General features: G+C 36.8%; 1 protein-coding gene across 2 annotated transcripts in view; it reads right to left on the bottom strand.

Moving 5' to 3' along the window:
• The window catches only part of LOC128990679 (atrial natriuretic peptide-converting enzyme-like), a 39924-nt gene extending 27394 nt beyond the window's left edge, over positions 1-12530 (bottom strand). Inside the window, exon 1 of one of the 2 annotated variants that reach the window (XM_054413187.1) lies at positions 12385-12530. In XM_054413187.1, the coding sequence (XP_054269162.1) occupies positions 12385-12449 (65 nt within the window). In that variant the 5' untranslated portion in view covers positions 12450-12530. Of the gene's footprint in view, positions 1-8264; positions 8430-12384 lie in introns of those variants that run through there. The other variant, XM_054413188.1, reaches the window with a different exon arrangement.
• Between the last annotated feature and the right edge of the window lie 997 nt (positions 12531-13527).

Raw genomic sequence — 13527 nt, forward strand, 5'->3', positions numbered from 1 at the left:
TTCTGTTTCAAAACTTTTTCTAATGCACATTTGCAATAATGTTTCAATTTTTGGATTTGTGTTGGAATTCCCATATTCACATTTGGTGATAATGTAAGAATTAGTACAAATTTCTCAGTCCAAATTTGTCTGTACACTGAATACACTTTTATAATCGATTAATTGAAGTGGATCCTATTAAAACACTAACAAGAAGAATTGCCGTTTTTAGAAAGGCCAACTGTTATCAGATAAGAAATCATCCTTTAGTATAATTAATACCCCACCACAGCAAACCTGCAGACTAAACAAATTTGCATTTATTTGGCTGGATTTCTACTAAAATATTCCCTGAAAATTTGGCAGATTTATTTCCTATTTAAATAACATTAATTTTAATGAGTACCTAGGTTTGCTGCTAAAGGGAAGGTAATTGAGGTTTTTTTTATTGAAATGTTGATAGCTTAGTTTAGTATGAAATAAACAAAACTGCAAAATTTGATCTAAATATATCCATAAACAAGCAAACTACAACAGTTTATTTATTCTCCATAAGGATAACATGTGAATTTTAAATTTAAAGTTTTTTTTATTATATCCATAACCGTTTGTGATACAACAATGCTTCAATATACAATTTTTTTTACGCCACACTACATTATTTTGACGAACTTCCCACACAAGGATTTAGTCCAGAAAACAGCTGTTTGCCGCAAGCTTATTCAAATGGGGTTTCATTGCGTAGTACTGTACTGCAATGAGTTTTACCGGACACCAATCAGCTGATTATACTGTATTTAGGTGGCAGTGAGTGGTTATAAACAAAAACATAACCTCTCTTAGAGGTTATGACTAGTGATTTTTAGACCTTTAGTTGGTGGAAATATATAATGATTTGTACGGATTTAGTAGTATGGCATAAACTATCGTACGTAACTCGTCCAAAATGTGTGTTCCGGACTCGTATGGTAATCCCGTACTCGACTTCGTCTCGCACGGGAACGACCACACTCGTCCGGTAAACACTTATTTTCAGGACTAGTAACGTAATATACTATTTCCTACAGTCACCCGACAAAGTTGGCTTCCTTGTACTGTTTATAGTACAGAAAGCTGCTAATTGCTGCATATTTATACTTTGCCGTTCGGTTTATACTTTGCCGTACGGTTTATACTTTGCCGCACATCAGGATTCCAACGAAACAACACAAAACAGCGTGGTTCTATTATGCACGTAATCCGTGTACACTTGGAAATAGGTTGGCAACACTTAAAGATAATAATACTATGAGCAGCTGATTGACTATTATAACTACGATTTAACCTGTCATTTCGTGTTTATAGTTTCGGTATTTCTGAACTTACTGGGCTTTTCTTTTAAACGTTTTTAAAACATTCCTACGATCTTAATAAACAAGAAAATACCTTTAAAGCATTTTTTTAGGCATGGAAACCACTTTAAATTACAAAAACATACGGAACTATATTCTCAAAACGCGGAGCACATTTCTTGCCGAGGAAAAATAGCGGAGTGATACGGACCGCGGGTACTACTTTCTCTAGATCACCATTTGTGTTGCCAGCTGAACCTAAAAACGTGTTGTATAGTGTTTGAAAGACTAATTATTTATATGCTTTAAAGTGACTGTAGGAAAAATATAATGTGTAACACGAGTGAAAAAGGCCTTTGCTTCACTCGAGATCATTCCGCACTCGCCTGCGGCTCGTGCGTAAACATTGCTCTCGTGTGCAGCAAAGTGCCACTTTCACCACTAGTTACACAAATAACTATTTCAGCTCTACAAAATGGTATGGAAAGAAATTGCGAAATGTTATGTTTTTCAAATGCTCTGACTGTGACAACTACTACATTGGACAAACCTATCGAAATTTTAAAGTTAGATTCAACGAACATCCTACAGGCATATAAATCGAAGAACAAAACATCAATGAAATCAAATTTTGCAGATCATCTACTAAAATCCAAACATAAGTTTACTAATAACCAATTGAACTAATTGAAGAAAACTTAACAATATTAGAAATTGAAAGTAAAAGAAGAAATTAATATTTATATGAACTAAAAAAATAAAAAATCGAATATTTTAAATACAATGATTCCAAAATTAAATAATCCAATATATAAAACAATAGCAAAATTGAGAAAATATGAATAAGTATAACACATCATATAGTATATAAATTAATCAATGAAGACAAAATTATGTTACAAGTTAGAAAAGTTTTATAATATCATATGTTATTTATTTATTTACATATTTTATTTTGATTTTGTTTACTTTGAAAATGGCCTTAGAGCCGAAACTATAGTCAGTAAATATTTTAATAAATATTTTTTACTTGGGTACTAAGTTTATTAATGTTTAATCTTTATTTAAATATAAATATATATATATATATATGTGAATTTGAACGGAGTGTGTTTTTGGCCTATGGGGACCTCAAACGAAAAAGTAAATCGGTCCCGGGTCTAGGTCTTACCATGAGACCTATGGTAATAGCTTATTCCCTATGGGAAATTTGCTAAAATGTCAGTAAAGGTATTATTGTTACTAAATATGCAATAATACCAATAATGTACTACGCTAGGTTCTGTATTTTACTTTTTGGCGTTTACAGTACTTTCAAACTAAGCATTAAATAATCTTCATCCATTAGGTTAGGTTAAATCTTCTGATCTTGCATATCAGAAAATTTAATCGATTGGAGAAACGGAAAGAAATTTTGGTTACTTTGTGATTAATATATCAAAATTTAACAGTACGTTTATTGCTAAACACCAATACACATTGAAGAAGTATGAATAGAAATTCTGTATCCAAAAGTCAACGAGTAAACGTACCCACTTTTCCTACTGAGTTGAAACAATTTACAGTTCCGTCAACCATCAGCAGATTTAAAACAATACAAATTCATTAAATTATCATAAGAACTTCACGTATAAATAGAGCGATTTTTGAGCTTGGATTTTGTGCCAACCTACGAAATACACATCTAAAGCTGGGTTTTCCTAGGCGCGGAAGCGGCCAGCGGAGAGAGGAACGCGGAGAGCGGAATTGAAATTAACATGGCATTCCGCTCCGCTGCTAGGAAAACAGTAACATTAAATTACCTAAGACAAGCTGAGTCCGCTCTCCGCGTTCCTCTCTCCGCTGGCCGACTCCGCGCCTAGGAAAACCCGGCTTAAAGCCGGGTTTTCCTAGGCGCGGAAGCGGAGAGCGGAGAGAGGAACGCGGAGAGTGGAATCGAGATTAACATGGTGTTCCGCTCCGCTTCTAGGAAAACAGTAACATTAAATTGCCTAAGACAAGTGGAGTCCGCTCTCCGCGTTCCTCTCTCCGCTCTCCGCTTCCGCGCCTAGGAAAACCCGGCTTTAAGGGAGTAACAGTTTTCACTTGCTACCAAATTTTTGGAGTATTACAAATATTGAAAAAAATTATTTTCAATCATTGATTTTTCCATTTTTAAAAAACTTGACTTGTAAAATAAGATCTTGACAGAATAGTCTTTGTGTAGTTGATTGAATCTATTATTTGAATCATAGATTGAATGTCTGTACGAAATAGATTGATTGGAAAACAATAAAAACAATATGATTGACAACTGTAGTAACAGGTAACCAACTTATTTGGCATTTATTCGTCAGATTATGTCTAACCGTAATTAATAGCTTAACAGGTAAGGTTAATAAAGATAAAGTTGACTTGAAGAGGCTAGTTAATTCAAGGATCAGCGTAGAACTAATGTATGCAAGAAGACGCGCAGGTCTTTTAACCCATTTTATCTGTCAACAATCATGTCAACGCCTTGGTTTCTACTTGCCTTAGATCTGCCAACCAGCACTTCTCAACAATTCGTGCCATATCAACCACCTAGTCTCGTTACCAGCTGTATTATCATTTCACATCGTATCACAAAACTTTTTTGTGTCTCTCTCCTAATCCAAGAACTAAGCCTTATCACATAGCTACCCTCGTATCAGCTACGGTTTGGGTATACTATGATCTCTTTTCTCCATCTATATAATTAATACGCTACATGAAACTTTGTCGGTTGAACTCCTCCGCCATTTCTTAACCGATTTTATCCGTTGACGTCACATTGGAAAGAGCGTGTCGCGTAGATTTGCAAACTGACCTTACATTTTTGAAAAAGCCCCTTGGGCTCTGCCTCAGTGGCTGTTAAAGTTTCCATGTTATCCTTATGAAGAACATTGTTTACATTTTGATCAGCTGTATGATTTAATTGCTGTTCTTTAATTTGCAATTCAATGAAACACGGTGGGTACATTTACCGATTTTGTTGAAATATTTACTTTTTTAATTTACATTCGTACATATTACAATGTAAAAAAATCTAGAAATCCTGGAAAATTATATATTACAATATACAATATATTACAATATATTACCGAATAAGACAAATGAATTGACATAGTAGGCTACTGTATTTCTTGAGAAATCATTATGAAAGAGCCGATTTGAACCATGGAAACATAGCAAAGTCATAGAACGCCACCAAGTAGAAGAAATAGAGATTTTTTAAAAATACTATCGTTATCAACATATACAGAACACATACAGCTACAATATGAAAATTCCCATCAGAAACAATGAACAAGGATGTTGGCCGAAGTGCTACTATTTTGTAGGAAACTTATGGACTTGTGATGATTGGCAAAGGAAACCCCATTAAGTCTGAATTAATACTTAAACTGGTACGGCAAGGACATTATCATTAAATATATGTTTTCATAGTCGATTTTAAAAGAATGTGACTACATCCAAGAAACCTTAATAAAACTTTCATTGAAGGATTCGCATTATTCACATTAAATGTTGATCATATGGAACTGCTAGGTACGTAATCCATGAGTTGAGTCTTTTAAACTCATCGGAAATAATGATGACTTTTATTTGTATTTAAATAACTACTTTACTTCTTTGCAATTGCTCGATTTCGAGCAACGTGTACAATAGTTATTAAACAATGCTAATACTCCTTTTACTTTGTCTATTAACTTTACAATCATCTGTTATATGCCAATCAGGAGTTTTAAAACATAACAGCTGATTGAATCATTTGTTTTTTATTTATAAAAGTATTGTTGTCTGAACACCGATAATGTCTTATCGTTAGGACATTGTCCGTTCGATAGTGTTCTGCATACAATCTCGCCGCTCCTCTTGCACTGCCATTCCAAAAAAGTAGACTATATCACTGTACTCAAATATGTTATCAGTCATTGCAGTTTTATCGATCAGCGTCCATCAACACTTTATATGAATCTCCTAATCTAAGACCTAGGCTTTATCATCTACCTATCCTTGTATTATCAACTATTCCATCCGTCATTTTTTAAGTGCTATCGCCCAGGCGTTGCACTGTTGCAGGCTTTACAGTTCTGTCTTTAGATATTGGGACCGTGACTTTCCTATGTTTTAGTAGAATGTTTCAAAGTCGAATAACCTACTGATACTTTCGTGCTCAACCTCTCTAGAAAATGTCAATTGTCAATTGTCAAGTGGTGACGTCAGCTATGCAACATCTCGGTCGTAGTAGGTCATGACAGCGTCATTATCTATGTGACTTATATGTTGTCTTGTGTCAGGTCAGTGTCACCATCTATGTGACGTCTCGGTTGTCGCGTGTCAGGTCAGTAGCGATGGCGCGGCGGTTGTCGTGTGTCAGGTCGGTGTCACCATCTGTGTGACGTCTCGTTTGTCGCGTGTCAGGTCAGTGTCATCAGCTATGTGACGTCTAGGTTGTCGTGTGTCAGGTCAGTGTCATAAGCTATGTGACGTCTCGGTTGTCGCGTGTCAGGTCAGTGTTACCAGCTATGTGAGTTATTTATTTTAGTTTGTCATGTCAGTGTCACTAGCTATGTGACGTCTCGGTTGTCGTGTGTCAGGTTAGTGTCATAAGCTATGTGACGTCTCGGTTGTCGTGTGTCAGGTTAGTGTCAACAGCTATGTGAAGTCTCGGTTGTCGTGTGTCAGGTCAGTGTCATCAGCTATGTGACGTCTCGGTTGTCGTGTGTCAGGTCAGTGTCATCAGCTATGTGACGTCTCGGTTGTCGTGTGTCAGGTCAGTGTCATCATCTATGTGACGTCTCGGTTGTCGTGTGTTAGGTCAGTGTAATAAGCTATGTGACGTCTCGGTTGTCGTGTGTCAGGTCAGTGTCATCAGCTATGTGACGTCTCGGTTGTCGTGTGTCAGGTCAGTGTCATCAGCTATGTGACGTTTCGGTTGTCGTGTGTCAGGTCAGTGTCATCAGCTATGTGACGTCTAGGTTGTCGTGTGTCAGGTCAGTGTCATAAGCTATGTGACGTCTCGGTTGTCGCGTGTCAGGTCAGTGTTACCAGCTATGTGAGTTATTTATTTTAGTTTGTCATGTCAGTGTCACTAGCTATGTGACGTCTCGGTTGTCGTGTGTCAGGTTAGTGTCATAAGCTATGTGACGTCTCGGTTGTCGTGTGTCAGGTTAGTGTCAACAGCTATGTGAAGTCTCGGTTGTCGTGTGTCAGGTCAGTGTCATCAGCTATGTGACGTCTCGGTTGTCGTGTGTCAGGTCAGTGTCATCAGCTATGTGACGTCTCGGTTGTCGTGTGTCAGGTCAGTGTCATCATCTATGTGACGTCTCGGTTGTCGTGTGTTAGGTCAGTGTAATAAGCTATGTGACGTCTCGGTTGTCGTGTGTCAGGTCAGTGTCATCAGCTATGTGACGTCTCGGTTGTCGTGTGTCAGGTCAGTAGCGATGGCGTGGCGGTGGCGGGGTTGTCAGGTCAGTGTCATCAGCTATGTGACGTCTCGGTTGTCGTGTGTCAGGTCAGTAGCGATGGCGTGGCGGTGGCGGGGTTGTCAGGTCAGTGTCATCAGCTATGAGACGTCTCGGTTGTCGTGTGTTAGGTCAGTGTAATAAGCTATGTGACGTCTCGGTTGTCGTGTGTCAGGTTCAGGTCAGTAGCGATGGCGTGGCGGTGGCGGGGTTGTCAGGTCAGTGTCATCAGCTATGTGACGTCTCGGTTGTCGTGTGTCAGGTCAGTAGCGATGGCGTGGCGGTGGCGGGGTTGTCAGGTCAGTGTCATCAGCTATGAGACGTCTCGGTTGTCGTGTGTTAGGTCAGTGTAATAAGCTATGTGACGTCTCGGTTGTCGTGTGTCAGGTCAGTGTCATCAGCTATGTGACGTCTCGGTTGTCGTGTGTTAGGTCAGTGTAATAAGCTATGTGACGTTTCGGTTGTCGTGTGTCAGGTCAGTGTCATCAGCTATGTGACGTCTCGGTTGTCGTGTGTCAGGTCAGTGTCATCAGCTATGTGACGTCTCGGTTGTCGTGTGTCAGGTCAGTAGCGATGGCGCGGCGGTGGCGGGGTTGTCAGGTCAGTGTCATCAGCTATGTGACGTCTCGGTTGTCGTGTGTCAGGTCAGAAGCGATGGCGCGGCGGTGGCGGGGTTGTCAGGTCAGTGTCATCAGCTATGTGACGTCTCGGTTGTCGTATGTCAGGTCAGTAGCGATGGCGTGGCGGTGGCGGGGTTGTCAGGTCAGTGTCATCAGCTATGTGACGTCTCGGTTGTCGTGTGTCAGGTCAGTAGCGATGGCGCGGCGGTTGCCGGGTTGTCAGGCAACTCACCTGTTGCGCCAACTCTGTATTGATTGCTCTCTCTGGTTACTTTCCCCACAGCTTCGACTCTCGCTCTCCTCTTTACCCCTTTTCAACTATAATGTCCAAATCTTTGCACATAACATTTCTTTATAGCAAGGACATTTGGATTTTCACTTGCTGTGATTCTATCAGGATTTCGCTGTCTAATCTTCCCAGTAATATTTAAATAGAAGACAAGCAGGGCTTTTCGTGTGTTCATAAATACTCTTATAATTATTCTAACGCGACAATAATATAGCAGTTCAAGAATTTAATTATTTTAGTTTAATCGATGAATCAAAATTGTTAATAATATCTAAGGGAGTATGTTTTATCTATACTCAGTTAGAAATGATCTTAATAAAAATTATATCAAAGCTCAACAAAAATCATTTTCAATTACACAGATTTTTAAGGTATATTTTATTTTACATTTGGTGTTTCACAAATTATATCGATAATTAATACACAGTTATTTTACCATCTATAGACAATTTATGAAATCTGACACTCTAGTTAGTCTACAGTGATTTTTTTTATATTATGTAGTATCTAGAAATCTAGAAATACCTTTAACAGACATAGTTAGACAACTAGGTTTACGTATATGCAATATAAATACCTGGGAGGCGCCGTGGCCGCAACAGGCTCCGTCAGCCGCTCGTCCAAGGGTGCAGACCGTCCCGATCCCGTAACGTAAAATGTAGCGTATTTACTCTCCCGGGTCGATGGGGCCGCGCCGGCGCGCCGCTCCGGGCCCCGTACTACTGTACTGTCATATCGAGTTTATCAGTTCACCACAAATTGATTCCTCCCGCTCGTGGATTTATAACGGTCTAAGCACTGTAATCTCATCTCCGGATACACAGGGTGGAATTGTGCCTTAGAAATACCGTAAGAGACCGATGCAAATAGTGGAAATCTGTTAGCTTAGGATTAAAGCGTTAGTTGGTTGCAACAGAGTTTTCAATGTTTGGTATATCAACAACAAATTAAGGGATTTGGTCCGCTTTCATTTATGCTCTATTTTTGGCATTTAAAAGAGCCACCTATTATCTGTTAACCATCAAACTTGCATCGAGTATTTTTTTAATTTAAGGGCTTCATGATAATGTAACGTCCGTAAAATTCGGGACTATCTTGAGTTTGTCTTGTTACTTCGGAGTCGTAGCCGGGGAATGATTTCGAACTAATCAAAATAAGCTCTATTCAATTAAAACATGAAATGATTACGATAGTGAGTTGTTCCATTAGGTGACATGGTGGCATTAATGTCAAAACTAGTCGTTGGAAAAATCAAATGCATTCTTATTTAGTCTTATTAATAATGTGTTGGAATATTAAAATAGTAGCCTCAATCACTATAATTTCTATATATTTTGTTATTGCTAAGGATTCAGGCCAAGACCATTTTCATTGGCCCATTTAAAACAGCTGGGTCCTGAGCTGACCTTTCTTAGAATCAACCAAGTGACCTTTAAGATACTTGGCGAGCGCTATAACCACTAAGCTACCCTGATCTTTACTACATAATCTTAACGAATAAGCATCAAAATCACATACAACAGCCTTCTGTAGGTTGTTTATTACAAGGTGACCCATTAAACGTGGGAGTTTTCGGTGTACTGAAGCGGTTAAGCCTAAAGAAGTTTGAGATTCATAGCAAATTAAAATTTTATTGAAGTAAAAAAAGTTAAGAAATTGACACAAATAGTTTTCACAGTTTAAAATTGGATTGAAGCTAAAGCTTGTGAAATTTTGTTTACACAAAAAGTGAAAACTTGGCAGTCAGAAAACTAATAAAACGTTGGAATGTGATTAAAAGGTAAAGTGGCAAAACCCTCAGGCGAGAGAAATCTATGAATTTAATCCTTTCATACTAATTTAATTAAACTTGAATGTTAACTTAGCTTGTTTGTTAATCGATGAAAAATATTTGTATGATGATTCAGCTTTTATTTAGTATCATTGAATAAAATTATATGTGTTGTATTATTTGATGATCCACAAAAGAAGATCTTATAATGAAAGTTTGACATTTTGTGGAATCCAATAATAAAGTTTAGTGTAATTTGCAACTTCAACATCTTCAGGTGAAATTCAACTGATTGTTTAAACTTTCTGACCCAAGCGTGGAAGACTTTTCATCTTTAAAACACTGGAAATTTAATTTTTTCTTGATAAACCTATTTTTAATTTACTCATAAAGTTATTAAATAACATTTTCTAATCAATAGTACACACAAGTTAGATAAAGGCCTTGTTCATTAGTTCGTATTTATATGGCTGGGTAGCTGCTTGGTTATAATGCTCGCCTAACAGTATATTTCATCACTAGGGCATAAAGTAACTCTTTTCGACCCGAGCTCGAAGCCCCACCGAGGTCGAAAAATGAGTGAGGGTTGAAAAGACACTTTTGCCCTTGTGATGAACTAATTTTTTATAGTGCACCATTATTTGAACAAACTATTTTACAAAACTAAATAGTGTTCATTTAAAGATAACCTCTCAAAACTACTTCTAACTTGTTTTTAATGTTATTTACTATTGGAAACAAGCAGCTGTTTAGTAAGTGATTCTATCGTTTCGTTTATTACGACTGTGTTAGTGTACATTATACCATCGATATATCGAACTATTTACAATAAGGCAACAATAATTAACTACATTCGATTAAGCAATCGATACATGCAATTGTGTACACTCGAAATTTACAACTGAGTTGACAACAGCTGATTTTTACTCCCTAGGGGCTAGAACGCATTTTACTCAATGCTACTCTAGACTATCGATCTTGCTCTCTAGATCCGCAACGCATGCATTTAAAACGTCTGTTTTTGCCGTATGATAGTTTTTTTTATCTACACTGTAACTTTAGGGCGTACAATATACTAAACAAAATATGATTCTTAGCTCTATAAGTTTAGTTTTGGGGATCACAATTGAAACCATCAATATTTACCCCATGAAACCCAGGGGGTCTATGGGGACATCAAACCGAGAAGTTAATCGGTCCCGGGTGAAGTCCTACGGTGAAACCTACGGTAATACCTTATTCCCTATATGGAAAATTCGCTGAAACTAAAGTATAATGACTAATATTTATAAAAAAGACTTGTAAATAGCAGCAGCGGGGTTTAGAGTAAATATGGCCAACAGTTAGGGAAGAGCTCTCAAGTGATATACGGAACCACATTATTTCCCGTGTCAATTTTGAAACAATGCTTCTGTCCGTGTACAATGTGTTGGTTTACAAAGCGAATCGTGTAAATATTCGGTAAAACATTTGTTGTGTGATATTGTATAGAAAACCGGATTATTTTTTAAAATACTATGTTGGTCGATTTATGCTGTAACACTGCTTGGTCATAATTATAGAAGATAAACTACTGACTTATAACTAAGATGAACTAGGTATAAGCTCAAACCACCTAACAGCACAGACGTACTGACTTTTCCTATGGTCAAATGGTCCTTTAAATCCTCTGTTGAAAGCAGTCACAATCGGTTATCAATTATAGATTCAAAACTCAACCGTACCACTTAGTTAATCTATACTAGTATATACAAATCTAATGGTGTCTGTCTGTATGTGTATTACTAATAGGTGCACAAACTACTGAACCAACTGGGCTAAACTTTTACAAAAATATAGCTACCATACCAAGGACCATTATAGGACTATTCACACTTTGATACTGACCGTGGGCCTTGCCCCTTTGGCTTTAAAAGTTCTGAGGTGAGGATTTTAAAAGTAAATATTGATTTGTCTCCATGGCTGCGATGAGAACACTAATAATGTTTGTTTACATTTGCTTTGACATTTCAATGTAAACAAGAAGAACTGTTAAATTGCATATTTCACAATTTCAGACAGCTGATACAAAGAGATTAAATATAATATTTTCCATAACTATGAGGTAGGTTTTTTAATCCAACCTTTTATCATAGACTAACCAACGTTTTATCTATGCTTTTATCATGGATTATTTATTCTAAAACTATGTCAATGATTATAGAAAAAAATATTCTATAACCGTTGCTGTATCAACTCCGGCTCTGCTTTGGATTTTTTAAAGCGTAGTTATGAAAATAATGTTATTGGTATGTTTTCATGGAAACATTATGAAAATTACAATGTTTAGATGGTTTGTATGAATTTGGAGGCATTTTTTTATAATTACTAACTGCTTAACATGTGTTGGATAAACTTAACATAAATTACACTTCACATATTTTTTTATTTAGGTAAATTTAGTAATTGTGTTTTGCTACACCAATGATTAAATCAAACTAAGGAAAATATCATAAAACTTAGCTGTACACAGTGTTCTTTTGTTTCTAAAATCAATTATGTCTGTTACTGTGTTTACTCAATGGTAAGTGTGAAAATGTAATGAAAAAGGATTATGGGACTAAATAAAAGAACTGGTTTGTATATTATGTTGTTCGTTGATATTTTGTACAGTAAAATCATAGATGCAATGAAACATATACCGTATTACTATTAAATTTTATTCGTCCTTGATCTTGATGTTTTGATAATCATTAGTTTAGTCTGCCATCTTAAATGCTCAATTTCATGTGTAAATTAACTAATAAGCACTAAATATATATAACAAAAATGTGTTAAGGGTGTGGATAGGTTTATTTACCTTGGGGCAGAGTTGAATAGCAAAAACACTGTTGCGCAAGAAATCACAAACTGAATCATCGCTGGTAACAGAGCATATTTTGCTAACCTTAAGATCCTGAAATCCAAGCTGATGCCCCGCAAGACAAAGATGAAGCTGTACAAAACTCTCATTAGGCCTGTTGTTACGTACAGTGCAGAAACCTGGTCCCTTTCTGACAGTGCAGAAACCTGGTCCCTTTCTGACAGTGCAGAAACCTGGCCCCTTTCCGCACAGACACAAAGACCATTAGGGTTGAATTTTGTTTGTAAAAGCGTTAGCAGATGTGTATATTTTATACAACAGATGTAAAGATCAAAATGTTTCGATTTCAGGTCCTCTTCCCGTTGCAAAGCACGGGTACAACAGCTAGTAAATTGTATTTGTCAAAAAACATCCAAACCATATGTTTATCTCATTATTGGTTCGAACCATGGTTCGAACTAGTGACATCAGTTGTTTATGTTTATGATCCATACAGTTTCTGTTCTTATATCTTTGATAACTGTTACAACCATTCCTTTAAGTCAACAGCTGATCTAATGCCTTTGTTTTTGTGTCAAATACTGCTCCCATAAGGATTAAATTGAAATTTTGTCCTTAGAAAATGATTGCTCCAGCCGTCTTGGAGGAGTTTGCGTATTACCGGTATTACGAAATACACAAAAGTCGAAGTATAAGTTTTTTTGAATCGATAGGCTTCTAACAGATTAAAGACCCTCTTTTCTAAAATAAAATAAATAAATGAGATAATAATATCTTATGTTATTGAGTTCGTTTTATTTATTTTAGTTAAAAATTACAATACCACACCATATGAAAGCAGAATTCTCATGAAAAGTAATTAGGAACGTGCCATTAGTATAAAACATAATGCGGTTATAACCAATTTGTGCATGCAATACAGCATCTGTAACGCAAAATGAATGCTGTGCCCATATTGCCTATAGTACCATGTGAAGGGGCTATTGCCTATGAATATTTAAGTTTAAAGTGTTGTGTATTAATCTAAGTACTAGTATTAGGTTGTAGCTCCCTTACTTGATTTTTCTTTAAATAAATAAAAAGGATGGATAAGGTATGAAAAAAACGTATACAGGGTGTTCAAAAAAGGTGGGGATATAATTCACGTGTTTCCTTGGGTAAAAATAAAGATAAAATCAAGAATGACATTTTCCCCAAAATCACTTCGTTAACCAGATATCCGCAATT

This window comes from Macrosteles quadrilineatus, unplaced genomic scaffold (assembly GCF_028750875.1).
Source record: "Macrosteles quadrilineatus isolate MER2022 unplaced genomic scaffold, UCM_ALF_1.0 Scaffold_3__2_contigs__length_128488019, whole genome shotgun sequence".
NCBI lineage: Eukaryota > Metazoa > Arthropoda > Insecta > Hemiptera > Cicadellidae > Macrosteles > Macrosteles quadrilineatus.